General features: G+C 37.4%; 2 protein-coding genes across 6 annotated transcripts in view; one reads left to right on the plus strand and one right to left on the minus strand.

Moving 5' to 3' along the window:
- The window catches only part of Plcz1 (phospholipase C zeta 1), a 44465-nt gene extending 24363 nt beyond the window's left edge, over window positions 1-20102 (minus strand). For 4 of the 5 annotated variants that reach the window (XR_002025089.1, XM_019206347.1, XM_010615870.1 and 1 more), the window contains exons 1-5: window positions 19990-20102; window positions 19416-19576; window positions 17951-18074; window positions 7983-8214; window positions 2964-3165 (exon numbers count right to left, since the gene is read on the minus strand). Coding sequence is in view for 4 of the 5 variants with exons in the window: in XM_019206347.1 (XP_019061892.1) it covers window positions 2964-3165; window positions 7983-8214; window positions 17951-18074; window positions 19416-19450 (593 nt within the window). In the remaining variant the exon portion in view is untranslated. Of the gene's footprint in view, window positions 1-2963; window positions 3166-7982; window positions 8215-17950; window positions 18075-19415; window positions 19577-19918; window positions 19962-19989 lie in introns of those variants that run through there. The other variant, XM_019206346.1, reaches the window with a different exon arrangement.
- Window positions 20103-20165: 63 nt separating this feature from the next.
- Window positions 20166-21273, plus strand: Capza3 (capping actin protein of muscle Z-line subunit alpha 3). The gene has a single exon (XM_010615858.3). The coding sequence runs from the start codon at window positions 20333-20335 to the stop codon at window positions 21230-21232; it is 900 nt and encodes a 299-aa protein (XP_010614160.1). The 5' UTR covers window positions 20166-20332; the 3' UTR covers window positions 21233-21273.
- Window positions 21274-21588: the final 315 nt, after the last annotated feature.

Below are 21588 nucleotides of genomic sequence, written 5' to 3' on the forward strand. Positions count from 1 at the left end.
AAGGCGGACACCTAGTTTGGGGTATGAGTCCTGATTTGGACTATTATTGTAGAATTCTAAATAAACGTATTTCTTGGCTTGTGGTTGTTTATGTACTATTTAGATTTAAAACTGGAAAAGAAGCCATACTTATTTGTAAAGTTTCTTAATTTCCAAGAAAGGATCCTTACTTTGCCCAGCTCTTAGTTGACTAGAAAAGTAAATTGTCTTGTCTTTTTCGTCAATACTGAGTATCAGGGCTCGGGGCTTCTGCCAAAGTACGATCTTGAACTCTCTACTATGGCCGGGAGGGCAGCTATCAAAAAGTTTTAGAAGAAAACTTTTCGTAAGTAATACTGATTGTCACTGCTTGTCTGCATTGCTTTGGTTTGTTCCACAGGTCAAGCCACTCCCTGCAAAACTGCATATTCAGACTACATGGTTTGGCTCCTGGCAAAAATATTTAAGAGCACTGCACCATGTCATGCCAACCACTTGTATGCAGACACGTGTGAAAGATAGTTGCTTCTTCTCTAAGGGCAGCATTGAGTCCACTCACTCTTATTTTACTATGAGTCCCCTTTGGAAAACGAATAGAGCTAATTCATATTCAGCAAAGATACACCCTACCTCTTCCAAGCAACCATTTTTATTTAGTACGATTATTGTATATCTTATTAACAATCCCATTTCTCTCTTGGTTTCGCCTGCTGCGGGCGAGCTTCTGCATGCACCCTAGAATTTGTATCAGACTTTGTGGTATGAAATTCCTACTGTTGTCTTTATTTCATCTGTTTATCAATAAAATTTCCCTTAAATACTTTCTATAAACTGGTAGAACATAAACTATAATTTTATGTTCTTACACTTACACTTTAAGTCTCTTTGTACTATGTGAGTAATTTTTTTTTCTATTTGCTTTTGAACTTTAATTTTTTTTTTTTTTTTTTTGTACTAGGGATCAAACTCAGGTCCTCGCACTTGCAAGGCAGGCAGCAGAACCACTGAGCTAAATCCCTCGCCCCTGCTTTTGAACTATAACTGGCAATAAAAATTGTGGAGAAGCTGTTGATGGATTTAAATGTTGCCTGCCAAATGAAACATGGTATTAGTCTTTCTCTTTTAAAACTGAAGAAGTAAAAGATATGAAGAGACTGTCTGTCACTGAATTAACAAATGAGGGAGAGGGAGGAAATGTGAGCATCAGAAACTTAAACATTGATGCTTAAACATCACATTACACCACTTCTCAGTAGCATGGAAATTTTGAAAGGCTTTCCTCCTCAGGTGCCTCTTCCAAAGGTAGGTAAAGAAACAGGAGAAGAAATACAATTAATTTAAATTTAGATTTGCAGTTGAATGGGACATTTTCTCAGAATTAAGATATAATTTTCCATATTTCTAGATAGAATTGTTTTAAAATGTGTATTTTCCTTTTAAAAATCTGAATAAAATGTCTACAATGAAATTATACCTACAGATTGGAAATATCACAGAATCCTAAAAGGGCATATTTTTGAATTTGAAGGTTTATGTATTCACTTAGATTTTAAACTGGAGAAGCAGTAATTTTTATTTGTAAGTCTGATAGTCTCATGGAATTATGTCTTTCCTCTCTATTGTTTTTCTCCTTGAACAATGAGTCAAACACATGACTTTAAATATCATCTGCATTGTGATGACTTCCAATTGTATTTTTCCAATGTGGATATTCCTCCTGAATCCCAGAGACATATACCACACTGATTGTTTGACCCAGATCTCTGATGACTAATTGTATCTCAAACCAAGCTCTGTGTTGACAGAACCCTCGTTTTTCTCAGTGTGCTTCCCTCTACAATGAGCTGCTCTCTCAAACTTCACAGTTTCAGTCAGCAACATACTTACGTACTTGGCTACTGGGCTAAAACTCATGATTTTTCTCTTCCCCTCATACCCTTCTTCAAATTCCCTGGTAACCCTTGTTGGCTCCGCCTCGTCAAAATATCTCAAATTCAGCCACTTTATCATCGCAGCTGCTACCTCCTGAGTTCACCATCAACATACCCATCATCACCTGGACTGCGACACTATCTGCCTAAGTCATCTTTCACCTCCCCACTCTTGCCTTTCAAAGACAAACTGTGACACTCTACTGAGGAAAATCCCTCGGGGGGTCTTTCCAACGTTTTATCACTGTCATCTATCAGACCCTCCTTAACTGACTTTGTCCACCCCCTCAAACTCATCTGCCTTCATTCATCATATGCTTGTTTCCACCCTTATTTCTTGACGTTCTCTTGTTTGAACATGCCGAGCACTTATCATTGCATCTGTCCAATGTGGCTTTCCCACCAGAACTTTCCATGACTCCTTCTTTATCCTACTCAGGGTGAGAAGGCTTTCTTGACAACACCCTTTAAAATCTGTACCCAGATGAATGACTTTGTTAATCTTGCTTGCTACCATATCTGCTTCCTGACTACCTGAAGCCTAGGATTAATCCTAGAACACAAACTGAGGATGCAGCAGGAATTACTTTTAGCCTATGTAAATCACTGGACCTATAAATCTACAAAAATCATTATCACTGAATGCCAGATTACACAACTTACTGTATTTATCTTTGCTTTTTTGTAGCTTTGTGTCCTTTTGCTATGTTAAAAACTAGCCTGTACAACATTAGTTAAGTATAAGAGAAATAATGTTTTCTTATAGGAAGTACGCAAATTGTTCAGAAACCTTCAGAGATGCTATAATAATGGAGATCAGCAGATGGGATTTGAATGAAAATATATGATGCTTATTTATACAGTAGGTTATGTTGTCATTTCATCCAAAAGTTGGATCATCAAGATAGGTAGAAATTAAAATTCCTGTACCCCATGCATAGCCTGATTTTTACTCTGCATCATTGAGATAAGACACTACCAGAAGCTTCTTATAGAATTTATCCTTTCTATTGACCATGTTTATGTAACAGACTTAAAAATAAAAATAAGTACCTTACATATCCCCAAAGGTCACTTCGTCCCACTAATTGATCAGATACCAAATACGTGTTATGTGAAGATGAAATAAAGTAATCATTTAATGGATAAGTCATGTCTTGATAAACTCTTGTACACTCCTGTTTGAACAGTAGACATTCAGATGAATATATGTATCTCGTAAAGCCTTCAAGTGACAACTGATGTGCTTTCTTGACTAGAAAAAATAAAATTAAAAGGATGCAGAAATACCATTAGTAATTTAAAAGTATATAGTCTCACCTGCAGACCTAGTAGCAAAGCAAATTTCTAAAACAATCATTTAGAATTAATATTATTTATAATTTGTCTTTGGAAACAAATTCTTCTATTGAATACCTTTAGTTCTTCCACATCCACATTCAAGAAAATATCATTTTATTATCCGATTTTTTTTTTCATTTTAAAAATACAAACAAAAGGGGGGTGGCTGGGGATTTAGCTCAGCGGTTTGGTGGCCTGCCTTGCAAGCGCAAGGACCCAAGTTCAATCCTCAGTACCCCCCCAAAAAAAGATAAAAAAAAAAACCAATAAAAATACAAGCATCCTAAATCAATGAAATTCCCCAAGCCATTCGTCTGGTTAACAGGCACCAGGGTAAGAACATTAAAGCCCCTCCCCTCTGAAGCTGCTCCTACTAACTTGAAAGCCTCTGTCCTGCCCACAAGTATGCACTGGTCCAGCTTGTAGAAGGGTAGGTTAGTTTTCTCCAGCTTTTGTACTTTACATGGATACTCATGCAGTATGTATTTTTAAGGCCTGATTTCCATTCCTGCGCACTATGTTTTTAAGATTTATTCCTGTGGTTGTATATAGTTATGCATGGTTTATTTCCATTGCTATATAGTATTCCATTGTTATATAGTATTATTAAAGCATGCTATAATTTATCCATTCTCTTGAGCATTTAGATATTTTCCTCTGTGGGACTAATACAAATGGTGCCAGTATAAACAACCAGTATGTATATTTTGGTGCAAATATGTATATATTTCTGTTCCATGCATGTCTATGAGTGGAACTGCTGGAATTTGCATATGTTCATCTTTGGTAAATGATCTCTGAGTGTTTTTATTCAATATAATACATACTAAGCTTATTGATTTAAGCAAAACATTGGCTTTGAAACCAACAGTCTTGTTTCAAATCCATTTACCTGTTAGACAACCTTAAAATTGTAGCTGTCCTCTCCAGGTCTATTAAATGGAAATAACCTGAGGACCTACCCTTATATATCAGGCTCCATAAATGTGTGTTGCTGTTGTTACTACTGACAGTTAAATTCCACTCAAAAGAAAAGCTGAATGCACACTCGTTTTAGAGTACAGTGTGATCCTTGGATGAGAGTTTTATTTCTAGGAGTGTATCCTGCATAAACAGAAACTCAGAAAAAGACTGATGTCCAAGAATGCTCACATTAGCATTGTTTAGAAAAACAAAACAGAAGAGGCAAATTAAAGCTCAAAGTATGGCATAGTACTACATAGCCATTAAAAATAATGCATCATAAAAGTATAGCGTCCTAAGTAAATGTTTAAGACATCATAAAAGATAAAGAGCCAGCATTCAGATGCTATTACTATTCTGATTAAAAAAATAAAAGCTAGAAAAATGAATTAAAATGTTTATAGATATATATATCTTCTATTTTGAAATCATGTAAATTTAGGAATATGGGAGCGCGTGGAAAAAACACACCATGTATAGTGACAGTGATGATTTTTGCATTGATTTATTCTCTTTTCCTGTGCAAGTAGTAGTCATTGGTTTATGGATATATCTTTTATAATAGGATAGAAAACAAAATAATTCTGTGACCTCCAAAAACACGAGATTGAAATGAGGATGAATCTCATGGATTTTTATTTAAATGTCACTTGTACATGTTACAAACTGATGTCAGATGAGATTGAGGAACCTGGTAGCATTTGGGACTGTAAAGTTGTAATTCAAATTGGCTTTAGGATAACTAAAATGATCAAGGATCATATGAATGAAATGTAAGGTCCTGACTGTGTGTGAGAGAGTCTGTGACAAGCGAAAGCTCAACAGATGAAATGGACAAACAATGTAATGTTGTACTAAAAATGCAAACACAGTTCCAAGATGTCAGTGCCACTACACCAGTATCCTTTTGTATCATTTAATTTACCCCCCCAGTGATAACAAGGCCAATATCCTTTTTTTAATATTCACTAGATCAGTGGTACTGAAGCTGCTCATCTGTAAAGATGGCTGTTTCTAGGGTGCAATGACACAGATGCTTCAACCAGACTATAAATGAAGTCTCTATTTCCTTAGAGCAAAACTCATTTTAAAATATCAGGTGAACCTCTCAGGTAGGCTTCATAATGCAGTTGCTATCCATTCTAATACCAGCTCTTAGTCTTGCTGCAAATCTGCAAAAGTTTAATGGTGCTCAGACCAAATTGTTACTAGCAGTGCACTCAGTCACGTTGCTACAGTGCTTACAATTGTGCAAATTGTTTTCATGACACTGTCATGAAGGCAAAATCTTATTTCTGGCCTACATGACCCTACATGGTTTGGTATCTGACAAAATTCACTTCCCCCTCTGTGTTAGTTACTTTTCTATCATTCCAAAATATCCAGCAGCCAAAGTTAAAGGGGAAGGGGTTTATTTCGCTTACAGTTCATAGAGGTTTCAGTCCATAATCAGTCAGCTCCAAGGCAGAGATGACCAACAGGTCTGGCCCAGCAGAAACAACATGGCAGACACGAAGTAGCCAAGGCAACAAGGGACCTTCGCCGAGTCTCTCTGCCTCCTTTATTCCATCCAGACTACCCGAATTCAGGCAGTGCCAAACTAATCATTCACATGTAGTGGTTTAGTAAACACACACAATCAACCCCAGCTTCACACTTTCCAAGTTCAACTACTTCTGAAAAAGAAAGTACCGCCTCATCTGCATGAGTCTTTAGGGAGACATCTAAACACAAACCATAACACCCTCACTCTCCAAGTTCTAATCACACTGCCCTTTTTCTATTCCTTGAATTTTTCAACTCAGATACAATTCATCTCTCCCTAGACCTCCAACACGTCTCCCACTTTGTCACACAACTTGTTCTTCCTTGTCATTTAATTTCAACTCTGAGGTCACAACCTCAGAGAAGATCCTCCTAAACGCTCAACCTGAACATTTACTATCACCTTCTGTGTTTTATTTTTATATGGCACTTAGCACTCTCTTAAATTGCTCTTTAACATGCCTAGTTATTTATGGCAATCTCCTTGTGTCCCTCACAAGGACTGTGACCCAGCTGCCTGCTCCTTCACTGTACCCCAGACCCCAGAACTGTACTTGGTTACCACAAATAGCTACTTCGATATTTACAAATGTATGATTCAATGAAGGAGTATGTTCAGTCTTTGCAGAACTGATTGATAGAACCATATGTTAAACACTGAAAGACTAAATCAACTTTCGAAGGCAGACTGTGGACTTTTATTCCTTCTTTGTCAAGCAAATATTTGGAGCATTTTGTCAGATAATTTCTTTGACGTTAATCATTGTGCTTCAACAATATTTTTCATACAATTATTCAAATATTTTATAGTATTGCCTTTGTTGCTTAGAAATGGCCAAAAATGAAATGTTTTACACATTGAATGATAGAGCAACAGTTCCAAATTATCTGATGATCATTAGCCTCAGTGGTCATTTACTTTAAACAAAATGACTATGTATTTTTAAGTGAAGGAAATTTCAGCTGGGAAATATGGGCTGGGGATGTAGCTCAATAGTAGTGTTTGCCTAGTGTGCAGGAAGCCCTGCATTCAATCTCCAGCACAGCAGAGAGAGAGAGAGAGAGAGAGAGAGAAAGAGAGAGGAAAAATAAGGGAATATGGATGTACTATTATTATACTAATGGGGATTATAGATAACAACAATTTATGGTACAGCTCAAAAAGCTAGAAGAAAGGAATTCGGAAGTTTTCGACAAAGATAAATGTTTGAGGCGATAAATGCTTAACCTGTTTTAAACATCACACGATACGTGCATGTACCAGACATTACATCATATCCCATTACTATGTACAACTTTTGTTTTATGTATCAGCTAAAAATAAACTAAAACATAAAAATAAAATTTTGAAAAAGAAAGAAAGTAAAAAATTTTTAAATACATTTTTGAAACGTTGTTACTATAGTTTGGATCCTAATATCCTCCAACAGTCTGGGAAGTGAAGGAAACTTTAAAAGGTGGGGCCTTGCTGGGGGTGTTCAGCACTGGGAATGTCCTCTTTAAGGGCACATTGGGCCCCCACCTCTCCTCTTCCTGTCTCAGTTTTGCTTCCCAACACTCTGAGGTGAGCAGCTTTCTCCTTACCCTGCCATGATGTGCCGCCCTGTCACTGGCACAAAGCAACTGGACTTGTCATCACGGACTGAAATCGCCAAAACTGTGAAGTAAATCTTTCCTCTCATAAGCTTATCATCACAAGTACTTGTTACAGTAACAAAAAGAAAGCTGACATACAGTTGTGGGCAACTGTTTGTATGAAGGCAAAATTAGTGCTTTTGTAATACTCTTCCTTTCTAGACTTGTTTGCATTTAGCTCATTTAATTTTCACCTACATTTGAAACATCTTAATCCATAAAAATATAAAACTGCTTATAACTGAGTTCTTATCTTATTCATGAAATCAGATACATTTTTCTAAAAGGACACAGGTAATGGAATCCTGAGCTTACTTTCACACCTAATCCAATTCTTGACACTTAAGAGACACGTGGAAACAGCAAGAGAGCTATAAAGTAAAATAAGAGTGTCATGACTATACGTTACATCTCTCTAAAAGGTTTATATACTTTTGCACAAAACACAAAAATAAAATGTCAATCTTTCATTTATTTTTCTCAGAATAAAGTTGACCAATCCCAGAATTTAAATCTGGTAACCATAATTCATAAAAAATACTTTGTGCATAACAACTATTCTGCTAAAACTTTGAAAGGTAAACATACCTTCATCAATGGGCTCATATTTCTGAATAATCTCAGAAGCAATATTTTTAGTTGTCTCAGTTTCATATTGTTCTTGTGTTAGAAATTGAATCAAATTACTTTCAAAAAGAATTCTCCGGTTTGCAGAATATGCATTGAAAATTTCAACAATTTCTTCTCTGTGTGCAATGATCCGATAAATTGATCTAAATTCTTCTATTGTGATTTTTCCTTGTTTCTGTCTGTCATTATCCTACTTAACAAAAAATGACTGGTAGGCTCACAATGTGAGTATCAAAAATGCACAAAACAAATTTTATCATATTCATGCAATAGGTACATAGCAATTTATACTTTAAAAGGAAACTTACACTGGGACTCATTAAAGATAAACATAAAACTGCAAGGAACGATGCCAAAATGGAAAAGGTTGGTAAATTATCACCTCTTAAAATGCAGGGACCACAGTGAGTATCGAAAGGGGTATGGAAGAAGAAGAGGGTTTCAGTTTGTCTTTCAAGTCCGTATTTCTTTTTATATTCCACTCCACTTCAATACCTTCCAAAAATATGCAGCCTGAACCATAAAATCTTCAGAGTTAATCAGAGATATCCAAGATCAATCAAAACTTCAGAAGCTGTAAGGTTTGGGGCAGCGGGGAAAGATGTCCTACTGAGGAAGAGAAGATTTGCCTGGTTAGCATGGAGAAGTCATATATAAATGTTTACAGTGAAAGGTAAGAATGCAGACTGGACTCAGTTATCAGAAGGGACAGAAACACTGTGAAGCTTTGAGTCGAAAACGACCAGCAAGAGTACAAGCTCAGCATGACTTGTTGTCCCTTAGCAACTGAAAGAAATGGGAAACTGTGGTACAATCACAGAAAAGATGCCATTCCCACGGGAAGTGATAAATAGACCCTAAAGAAAACATGTCAGTGAAATTATGAAGGAGTAGGAAAGATTCCACACGTTAGAGTGTTACACACATGACAGAATTCAGAAAGGATTAGACTAAAGAAAGAACTGCAGTAAGAAATACAAAAATCAGCAACAAATAAAAAACTGGAGAATAGGGAGCTCAATGAAGAAAGAGGTTTAGCTATTTTTTTATCATTTAATAAACCTCTTAATTCCCTCATTATGTTACACCTCAAATAAAAAATCATGTGCTCAAGGGCATTCTGTCATGGCAAAAAGCTAACAGAATGGGGAGATAGAGATGATATTATATCCCAAACTCCAAGATGTGTGGAGCTTTAAACATATAAATGGAACTTTCTGAGCTTCATACTTTATATCTGAAAAACAGGAATAGATAAAACAATTTATGTCCTGAGACAACTATGAGAATTGGAAATATACAGTAGTAGTTTCAAATATCAGTGTATATGTGTTGTCTTTGCTTCCCTTGCAGGGTCCAGCCTAATAGCTCTCAAAGATTTTCCTATGCAGCATACAACACCGTAGAACCCCTAGTATACAACAGGAAATGAGCTTTTAATTTCAATAGCAAAACATGCAAGTAATTACCAGGGGGAAAAAAGTACATAAGTGGATCCCAGAAGCAATCTGAGGTTGGAGCCAAATATGAAGATCACTGAGTAAGTTCAGAGAGGAATAGTGACCATGCAACTTGAAGAACCAGGCCTAGAACAAAGTGCCCAGTAGGAAGGAGATGGGGATATGTTTTGGGAGAAAACCTTGGGTCTGTGCTTGAGATACTGGGTCTCAAACCAGATACCGGGTCTCCAAAATGCTCTGAACAATAATAGCACCTTGTCCCTGTCCTGGCAATTTCATCAGATTAAGAAATGCCTAGCAGACAAGTAAAGCACGCTCCTGGGTGTGTCTGGGCAGGTCAGGGACGTGTTGTACATGATGTTTTGGTCATTGCTCTCTGTTACTGTTCCCCTTCTCTGCTTCCTGGCTGCCCTAAACCATTCCACCAAGACTTTTCTGCCTTGGAGTCAACCAACCATGTACTGAATCTCTTAAAACCATGAACTGAATTAATCATTTCCATCTTTATGTCGTAGGTGGGTTGTCACGTGTTATGTGTCAGTGATGGGGAGCTGACTAATGGATACCTTAAAATTATATAATCGTAAAATAACGCACCTTATCAATTATATACAATCAGGGTTGTGTCACAGAAGATGGGAAGAACTAAGTAGGAAAAGAAAAGTAACAAGGAGTAAGTAATGATGGAAAAGACAGGACACAGTGAAGAGAGTGATGCTTTGGGAAAGCAAGAAGATGAAAAGCAAGGAGCAAGAAAGGTACAAGTCTGAGGACTGAGGCACACAGTAGCATTGCAACTTAGAGTACAGATGCATTACTGTGACCCCCAAATCCACAGGGACAGAAAACTAAAACTACGAACTAACTCCAAAAACACAGGAAACAATAGAAAGTCCATAAAACCCTATACAAATTGACAGTACGTATGCAGAAGTAAATTCTGTGTCATGTAAATCTAAACATTCCAGCTCCCTCTTAAACTTCTTATTGAACTTTCCTTGTCTTCAAAATTAAACCTAACCTGTACTGTGTGGAATCTAAGCTTCTTTAAGGTGTCACTGATAGTTTCTGCTCCTATCCTTTTCCTCTTTGCATCTCCCACTTAGGTTGTACTAAATTAGTTACATTAAAGTAACTGTCTGTTATGGTTCATGCCATTCTTTCTGGAATATGCTTCTTGTTCTTTTTAACTTCTCAGCTTCTACTCCTCCTTGAGAGAGTGCTACCTCCTCCAAAAGTCTTCTCTATGTTCCTCTATAACTGCTCCTAAGGCTGCCTTAGACACCACTTCTCTGGGTCTCTCTGCAACTTCTTTTCACAGAGCTTATTACACCGGAGAGGAATCTTTCTCTGTATCCCTTCTAAAATTGCTTTGAATCGAGCACTTGTCATTTGTTTCTTGTATTCCTAGTACTTAAAAGAACGCAACCTGAAAATATTCAGAATGTGGTCTATTGCTTGAACAGCTTTAGATACACAAATTCTACAAACATTCTTATCTTCAATGTCTTAAAGGTGAAAAGAAGCTAATAATAACTTCTGTGAATGTTTGTTAGGATAATGAGCACAAAACCTAACCAGGGCCTAGAATATGGCAGATGACAAACAATATCATTCATATGGTTTTGTTGTTCAAGATAGAAAGCTAGGAATCTTTTTTATTTCAATAAGAGGTGAAGCCATTTTGAGTCAATAATATTTTGATTTTTATGTAATCGATGAGATTGTTTAAAAGTAGAATGAAAGGAAATAAAGAACTCAACTTTAAGAGCAAAGTAGAAGGGATGGTCACAGCGTAACTGGAAAAGGAATAATCTGTGATTTTAAATTAAAATTAGTAAAGAGTGGCATCATAGATGTCAGCATGGGCAGAATTCTTTTAAAAGAAAGCTGAATAAAATACACAGGAAAACTAGTGGATTTAGCATTTTAGACAGAAATAGGTTTTCTAGATAAATACAAAGGCATATCATATTGCAATGGATCATTGAATAAGTAGAGGAAGGGGTATAAAGGAATCTTTTAGCTTCATCTAAAAGAATGTAACAAAAGAGAATATGGTGCTGTTTATTATATTATACGAGATCACTTCAAGGTTTAAATTCTAGAGGAAAAATGAAAGAAGGAAACCACAAACTTGAAGTGAAATCAAACAGAAAATAAGAGACTGAATTGAATCAGCTTCAAAGTTTGAAGGCAAAAATGGTAGAGAAATAAACTACCACTGCCTGACTTCCAATTCCAAACAAAAGTATTTCTATCCTTCAATATACAAAATGTTTCAGATCAAAAAGTTTCAATGGCCACCCATTGCCTATGAAAGAAAATCCAAATTCTATGATCTCCCATGCAAACTTCCTGCTGTCCGACCATACCTGGCATTTGTAGCTACTTCTCAACACTTCCCTACATGCATCTGATATTCCAGGCATGTATGGTCATTTTTTTTAATTCTCCGAGAACTACTTGCATCTATTCTACATATATTGTCGCTCTCTCCTTCTCTTTCCCTGCCTGCCTCCCCCCTCTTGCTTCCTCCTCCATTCTCCTTCTTCCTCAGTGTCTCCCCCGCCTCCTGCCTCTCTATCTCTCTCCTGCTACCTCTCCTGCCCTTCTTCCTCTCCCTCTCTTCTGTTTTTTCCTCTCTGTCTGAGTTCGTCCTGGGGATTGAACCCAAGGTCTTCACACGAAGCTACATCCTCAGTCCTTCTTAAATTTTTTTTTAAAGACAGGATCTCGCTTTTATTTTTTCATTTTCTAAGGTCCATCAAAAATGCTACCTCCTACTTCACATTATCAATGATACCATTGGAACCTTATTTACACTTTTAGTTTCTCACAACAGAGAAACTATTCAGTACTTACACATGTGTGTCCTATCTACTTCACTTAAGAGTATGGCCTCAGTGTGCATCATTTAACAATGAATGACTCTAGTCTCTCATTCTTTATGGCTGAGTAGTGGGAAGGGCAGGGGAAAAAAAAAATATGAGAAAAGGAAAAAATGGAAACAAAGTCTTTGCAAATAGGGAAGGGTGGAGGAAGTGAAGGGAGGGCAGGGATAAGGGGAAAAAATGAGAACCAAGACCTGTCATGTAAAGGTACAAGATCCCGATGATGAATGTAACTGTACTGTGTACCTAAAAGGTACCAATAAACTCAATGAGGAAAAATGCCACCTCCACCATAGCATCTTCTAAGAAAACCCGAGTTAAAGAGTCTCTTTTGGGGCCAGGGATTTAATGCAGTGGTTCCGCCACCTGAAAAAGAGTCTTTTTTCTCAAATTCCCTATTAGAATTTGCAGGATGAATAATATTCCATTGCATGTCCATACCATAGTTTCACTATCCATGCTCCTGTCAATGGACATTTTGTTAACTTCCTTGTCTTCACTAATGCTTCATTGAACACGGGAGTGCAGGCGTCTCTTCAAGCCTTTTATTTCGATTCCTTTGGACTGACACCCTGAAGTGGGGCTTGGGGACCCCATGTTATTTCTAGTTTTAATTTTTGAGAAACTTTCATACTGTTTTCCGTAGTGGCTACACCGATGTTCATTTCCACTAGCAGTTGTAAAGGGTGCCTTTTTCTCTATATCCTTTCAGGTACTTGCTCTGTTCTTATTCGTGTGCATGCACACATATGAAAGCCATTGTAACAGGTGTGAGCTGGAATGTCACGTACTTGATTAGCGATGGTAAGCATTTTCTCCTGTTGTCCGTATGCCTTCTTTCATAAGAATGTCCACACACTTCTTAGCTCATTTTTAATCAGATTGTTTGCTTTTCCTTATTGATATCTTTATATATTTTGGTTATAAACACTTATCAGATATGTAGCTCGCAAATGTTTTATACCATTTTGTGGGTTATCTTTTCAATTTCTTGCTCTACTGTATATAAGCCATTTATATAGCGTCATCTATTTGTCTGTTTTACTTCTGTTGCTTGTGTTCTGGGTGTCAAATCCAAGAAATCATTGCCATGATCAGTGTCAAGAAGTTTTTTTCCCTGTGTTTTCTGCAAGAATTTTTAGTTTCAGGCCTGACACATAAGTCTTTCATGCATTTGGAATTGATTTTTGTGTATGATGTAAGAATACCATTTCATTCTTTTGCATGTGGTTAGTTTCTGTACCATCATCATCAAAAACACCATCATTTCCCATTTCATATTTTTAGAAATTTTGATGAAGTTCAGCTAACCTTGTATGAATGGGCTTATCTCTGGACTTTCTATTCTCTTTCCCTGGTTTGTATGTCTATTTTAATGCTCCTTACTATACTTTTCATAGTTTGCTATTTAAAAATTTTTTAATCAAGAATTGTCCACTATGACTTTTTCCTCTTGTTAGTCAAACATAAATTTTAAAATCTCTTTCTGCAAAAATTTCACTTGAGATTTTAATAGAGATTCTATTGAATTTGTAGATTATTTTACATAGTATGGACATATCTTTCCATATTTTTTGTCTTTATTCTCAATGTCATAGTTTTATTTTACAAGATTTTCACCTCCTCCTCTGTTAACTTTTCCCTAGATTCTGTTAATTGAAAAAAAATGTTTTCTTAGTTTTATTTTTTGAGGTAGTTCATTGTCAGTGTATAGAAATGGAACTGATTTTTGCATGTTGATTTTGTATTTTTTTATTTTGCTGAATTTATCTAACAGTTTTTTGACACAGTTGTTCCAGTTTTCTACATATAAAATCATGTCATCTGCAAATTAAGGTAATTTTACTTCTGCTTCTTCAACTTGAATAACTCATTTCTTTTTATTAACTAAGCGGTCAGGCTAGGACTTCCATTACTGTGTTGCATAAAAGTGGTCGGCGTGGACATGCTGTTTTCTTCCAAATCTTAGAGGAAAATTTTTCCCTTTTTTACCATTATATATATTAGCTGTGGATTTTTTACAGACTATATATGTTGAGGTAATTTCCTTGTATACCTTATATATGACAGATTATCAGTAATGCTAATGAGATTCTGAATTTTCTCAAATGCTTTTTCTGCCTTGATTGAATGACCTTTAATCTTCAGTTTGTTAATGTAGTGTATTGCGTTGAATTGTTTCTGTATGTTGAACCACCCTTGCATTTTAGGAATAGATTCCATTTAGTCAAGGTATATTGTCCTTTTAAAGTGTTTTTGAATTTAGTTTGCTAATATTTTTCTAGGGATTTTGCATCTATGTTGATCAAAGGTATTGGCTTGTAGTTTTCTTGTGGTATCTTGTGTCCAGCTTTGATATTAGGGTTTCTCTAGCTTTATAAAATAGCACTGGAAGTAGTCCCTCTTCTGTTTTCTGGAAGCATTTGGAAGTATTAGTATTGACTGTCTTTTAAATCTTTGGTAGACTTTGTCTATAAAGGCATTTGAACCTGGCTTTTTTCTTTGTTGGCAGATTTTTGAACACTGATTCAATCTCATTTGTTATTGGTCTACTCAAGCTTTTTAGTTCTTCTTGATTCAGTCTTGGTAAGTAAAGTTCATAAGAATTTCTCCATTTCTTTTTAAGTTGTACAATTTTTGGCATATGGTTCTTTATAATAATCCCTTATGAACATTTTTCTCTCTGCGATATCATTTGTTTGCTCTTTCATTTACAATTTTATTTGAGGATTCTTTCTTTTTTCTAAGTCACAAGGGTTTCCTAGTTTTGTTTCCCCAAAAATAACTTAGTTTTATTTTCTATTCCATTTATTTCAGTATCAATCTTCATTATTTCCTTCCTTCTGCTAACTGTGGGCTCAGGTTAATCCACCATTCTATATTAGTCAGCTTTCTAGTCACTGAGACAAAACACCTGACAAAACGTCACAGCTGAAAGAGAAGTTTACTTTAGCTCACAGTTTCTGGAGATTAAGTCCATGATTAACTGGCTTCAGAGAAGGACCATCATGGCAAAAGAGTTTGGAAAAGCCAAGCTGCTTAGTCCATAGTGGCCAGGAAGCACAGCAAGGGAACAGTGCCAGAGAAGGGGCAATGGGCAAGACCCACACCTCCAAGACCCACCCAGACACACCAAGACATGTGCTGTACCATTCCTCTGGACAAATCCCAAAGCCACTAGAGTTAACCCACCACGCCAACCACCACATCCCACCCTTCCCACCTTAAGAAGGTGATAGACTCACCTTCTTAAACCATACTAATCCCCAAATAAAGACATCAGCAAGTTCATGATTCTACCTAACGTAATTCAACTATCCTGAGTACTGGAAACACAACAATCACTTCCACAAAGTTAGAAGAGTTCAAGCATTTTTCAAAAATCCAAGTCAGGGCCAGGGATTTGGCTCAGTGGTTCTGCTGCCTGCCTCACAAGCACAAGGGCCTGAGTCTGATCCCTGGTATAAAAAAAAAAAAAAAAAAAACCTCAAAAAATCCAAGTCAAAGTTTCTTCTGAGAATCCAGGCAAACTCTTAGCATGAAACTCTGTAAAAATAAAAAAAAATACAGTCACATAATCCCAAGGTACAGGAATTATGGCATAGAGTAAACATCCTCATTCCAAAAGGGAGGAGTAAAGGCATAAAAAATAATTGGACCACATTACGATTGAAGCCCAGCAGGGCAAATATTCAGTTCTGTAGTAATACATCCAGGATGTAGGGTACAAGACATGAGTCCCAGAGGGCTTGAGCAGCCCCATCCCTACAGCCTTGCTGACTGTGGCTCACATGGCTTCTCTCTTGAGCTGGCTCCACTCAATGCTTGCTGCTTTCCCAAGTAGATGTTCTGCTCCAACTTCTGAAAGTATCTCCAACTTCCTCAAATCTCCACTGTACCTTCAACTTCATTTCCACAGCTTCACACACTGCTTTCTAGGGGCTCCTTGCCTGGTCTTCCAGGCTTTCCTTTTAAATCTAAGTGGAAGTGTCTCTAACTCCCCAGCTACTGTATTCTGTACAGCGGTAACAAAAAACATCATGGGGTACTGCCAAGGTCTGGTGTCATTGGAAGCAATAACCAGACTCCCTTAGACCATGACAACAGCAAGTACCTGGATGGCTGAGCACAGTAAAATAAATCCCAGGGAAGCAAATCCTCAGGTGGCCCTTCCAGAGAAGGGGTTCCAGTAGCTGTCTTCTCAAGTGGAAGGTTTATATATTGCACTCTTGAACCTGTAATGGGTGGGATTGATGAGTGGGATCTTGTTGATTCCTGAGATGCCTTCAAAACATTTTTCTTATTGTCCTTGTACAAAGTATTTGCTTTCTTCTTTTTAATAGTGACAATCTCTTCAGCAGCCACACCTCCACTGGCCACAAATTTACATATGGTTCCTCAGGTCAAAATTTAAGTTTTTGAAATTTTCCTCCTCTACCTTTTGCCCTGAATTCTTGCTATAAATCTAGCCAAAAGAAGCCAGCATTACTCACATCACAACCTAAAGGTTTGGCTATCTTGAAATTGCCTCTATCAGATTAATTAGTCCACCGCCCTAATCTTAATCTCCTGCAAAGCCTCAGGACACCCGCAAAACATGGCCACATTTTCTCCCAGAATGTAAAACAAGTGGCCCCTAGAATATATGTCAATGTAGTCCTCACTCCCAACTGAAACTTTCTGAGCCTGGTTTTAATGTCTAACTTCCTACCAGCATTCTGATCTTCTGAGTTCTGACCTCAGTTACCCATCCAATTTGCTTATAACATTCAGAACTTCTCTAGCTGGCATCTCCAAACCATCCAAAACTACTCCCACACACTAGTCCCAAAGGTTTCTGATTCACATGATCAGGATAGTCATACCAATGACCCTACTTCTCCATTACCAATTTTTATATTAGTCAGCTTTCTCATTACCGAGACTCAAAAGAAAGGAATATTAGTTTAATTTTGCTCATTTTTGGGTATTCAGCCCATGATTAGCTGGCTCCAAGACAGGAACATATGGCAAAATGGCATAGGACAGCAAAGCTAGTTAGCTCATGGTGGCCACAAAGCAGAGCAGGGGAACACTGCCAGAGAAGAAAGGGAGAGGGACGAGACATAGACTCCTCCAGCCCGCACCTCCATAACTGATCCAGACAAAATCGGAAATATGCTTTACTAATCCCTGCAATACATCCCAAAGCTAATCCAGTTGATACTCCATCCTACTCATGACATATGCTTTCTATAAACTACTTACACTGAATCTATTTTTGCATTTAATCATTTATATGATTTTGACATACAGCCAAGCCTAGATCAGATGTAAGCAGTCCTTCATATTCAGGAAGTTGTGCTAAACCAATAGCCTGGTATTATTTCAAACTTAGTCAGCAACCAACTTTACTTCCTCCCTAAATCTCTTCAAATTGATTATAAATGTAGTTAGCATAAAGAATTCATTTTATTCTTAAGAGATTAATTTCTCATATATATTTTGTACAGAAAGCATTCAAGTAGCCTAATGTTTACTTAGATTAAGTGATTCTTAGAGTGGGATGGTCAGGGAGTGGATGTCATCTTACCTTAAAAATATGTTTCACATGCACATAATTGCACTGAATATGTAATTTTTCAAGTAATTTATATGTTTTTTCTACGTTAATTTTTCCACCTCTAAATGCATCCTGAATCTTCGACAAAAACCACGTATGAAGCATGAAAATGTTAAGGAAATTCTCAGAGAAAGTCATCAAGTATTCAAAATTATTGAAGAGCTACTTTATCTTCAGTTTACCTGTACTTTTAATTTAGAGGATAACCCATACTGTGTTTAAGTACATAGCAAAATAATTGTGTGATAATTAGTATTTAAAACAGACATAGATAACTACTATGCTTTAGTAAAGATATAAAAGAGTACAACACAAAAACATACAGGAAAGGTATAAAGATTAAAAGTAGAGAAATAAAGTAATTACTTGGGAGATTCATTCAAACATTATTACTGTGTTTCATGAGCCCTGAAGGATTAAGAGGCAGCTACACTCCAAGATCCCCCTCACCTGACCTCTCTCATCCTTGAAGGTGGGCAAATCAGTACTAAATCTCATGGAAGAGGGAAGCATTAAATAAGTCCACAATATGTCATTCAGCACAGTTCCTGCTACTGAGTGTTCAATAAATAATAACCATGATTGGGCCAGAGATTTAGTTCAGAGGCACCACACCTGCCCCACAAGCACAAGGTCCTGAGTTTGATCCCCGGTACCAAAAAATAATAACATAATAATAATAACCAGATTGATATTATTACATTTTCCCAACTGTCCTATCATATTTATGCCCTCACAAGTAACATTTTAAATATCAAAAAGAGTTTAGAATATCATAAATGTGCAAATTTGGTATGAGAGAAACAAAACCAAAATAATCATGTATATTTACATATACAGATCACCTACAAACATTAGAGCACTTCAATCTGAAAAACTATAGTGGACATGAAATAAGTCAACAATGTATAAAATCATGAAAGTTAATAGGTAAAAATCGTTCAAAATTCCACTCATTTTCAGATTGGTAGAATAGAGAAGCCTTTAAATTTAATACTTAGGACTTATGCAAAGCTCATGTTCTCACAGGAAAAAAGAAAGAGGAGTCAAAGGAGATCCAGAAAAACCTCAGGAAAGATGTGGAAGAAAGTTGCAATTTACTTTAAATTTAATTTAACTTAAAGTTGCAATTTAAATCCAAGCCTTCCAAAGAAAATGAGAAGAGTAACAAAAGAGAGGGTGAACCGTTTGGGTGCCGTGGCACAGGTCTACGATCCCAGCATTCTAGGAGGCTAAGTAATGAGGATCACAAGTTTGAGCCCAGCCTGGGCCACTTAGGGAGGCTTTGTCTCAGAATGCAAAGTCAAAAGAGCTAGAGATGTAGCTCCTGTAGGTCCAGTCCCAGTACTGTACCCCCAGAAAGAGAGAAGTAAAGGAAGAAAGGAAAGAAACAAAAAGAGAGAAAAGGGAACAGAAAAACTCTCCGAACGGATATCTCATTTCACTCTTTTCATGACCTGTCGGTGCCATTTCCTTTCACCGTTTCTGCTCTCTTAGGAGTCTCTGCTGGACGTGAGTTGCCACAAGTCCCAAATATGACTAGTTCTGCCTCTCTGTATGGGAAAGGAATTTCTTGATATTCATCAGCTGTTGTCACTATGGAGAAAGCAGAGAACGTACAGTTTTTCACCTTGTTCTTTGGAATTCACTCATATTTAAATCTCACAAAAACATCACGCAAGACATGGGCCCAGCAGGACCTTTCCCAAAACTTTTGGTTTCTTGTTTGTATTCTGTTCACTTCCAAACCCATTATGTTTATAAATGTAGCATTTCTTGCTGTCTGGCACTTTTTCACGAACCTTTGATCTTGTTTTACTTTTTACCGTTTTGTTGAAACGTCAAACCTTTCACCACAATGTGTTTCCATCTGGTCAAGCAGCTAAGGGCCTGAGCAAAGTCAATGCCATGGTAATTGCTGGAGGAGTAATACGTTACCCAACACTCTGCAGAAACTCTGAACTACGTCTCTAGATCCCAGACAACACGCAACACACACAGCAACACACCACTTTGGAAGAAGCCTGCTCAGGAGTCTCTGTTCTTTAAAATCTTCCACATTGGTATCGCACTGGTTGGCTGGGCACCATGCTGTTAGGTGACTGTCATTTTTTCCCTTTGGGTCCGAACACTCATTGTGAAATCATCGAACATTCCACGCTTCATAAAGAAGCTTTCTGTGTGACTTCACCAGGAGACTGACAGCCTGCCAAGCCACCTGTTTTCACGGTTGTACACAGTGATCTTAAACTCGAACGATTAACACCTTGATGGGAAGCACCACTCATGGAATGTTTTTCCAGCTTTTGAAGACTCTCTGCTTCAGAAGCTCTGCTTCTGCCACCACCAATCATGGCGGTTAGCGTTCTGAGTCGGAAAGAGAAAGAAAGAGTCATTCGCAGACTGCTAATGCAGGCCCCACCGGGGGAATTTGTAAATGCCTTCGATGATCTCTGTCTGCTTATCCGTGATGAAAAACTTATGCACCATCAAGGTGAGTGTGCAGGCCACCAGCACTGCCAAAAATATTGTGTACCACTCTGCATCGACGGCAATCCGGTACTCTTGTCTCACCACAATGTAATGGGTGATTATCGATTTTTTGACCAGCAAAGCAAACTTTCTTTCAAATTTGACCTGCTGCAAAATCAGCTGAAAGACATCAAGAGTCATGGTATTATTCGCAACGAGACAGAATACCTGAGAACTGTTGTCCTGTGTGCCTTAAAACTGTATGTGAACGATCACTATCCAGCCGGAAATTGTAATGTGCTGAGGAAATCTATCAAAAATAAGGAATTCTTGATAGCGTGCATCGAAGATCACAACTATGAAACAGGAGAATGTTGGAATGGTCTTTGGAAATCTAAGTGGATTTTCCACGTGAATCCATTTCTAACCCTAGTAACAGGAAGAATCTTTGTGCAAGCTCACTTCTTCCGGTGCGTCAATCTTCATATTGAAATCTCCAAGGATGTGAAAGAAAGCTTAGAAGTCGTCAACCAAGCTCAGCTGGCTCTCAGTTTTGCAAGGCTTGTGGAAGAGCAAGAGAATAAATTTCAAGCTGCTGTCTGTGAAGAATTACAGGAGTTATCCAATGAAGTCCTGAAAAAAAATCTACGAAGAGATCTTCCCGTGACCCGCACGCTTATTGACTGGCAGAGGATTCTCTCTGACTTAAATTTGGTGATGTACCCTAAGTTAGGATATGTCATTTACTCAAGAAGCGTGCTGTGTAACTGGATAATATAAAGGATTTCTTCTGGCAGCTGTCTTGACCTGATATGGTCATGTTTCTGGCGAGTGCTTCTTTTCCTAAATTGGAGTAGATTGTAGAGATGTTTATTTCTAGTCCTGAGTTCACACAGGGAAAAGTATGAGAAGTAATGTTACGCAGACAGTGCATACTAAATGGCACAAAAGGGTAAATTTATATTTCATAGTGTTTATGGTCATAAAGCAGAGAAATAACCTAAAATAGTTTGTAATACTCAATAACTCCAAAAATATTATGCACATGCCAGGATCAAGATCACACATCTGGCTAGGGATTTAGCTCAGCGGCTCGGTAGCCTGCCTTGCAAGTGCAAGTTCAATACCAGGTACCA

This window comes from Fukomys damarensis, unplaced genomic scaffold (genome assembly GCF_012274545.1).
Source record: "Fukomys damarensis isolate Sample0158 unplaced genomic scaffold, DMR_v1.0_HiC HiC_scaffold_19, whole genome shotgun sequence".
Classification (NCBI taxonomy): Eukaryota; Metazoa; Chordata; class Mammalia; order Rodentia; family Bathyergidae; genus Fukomys; species Fukomys damarensis.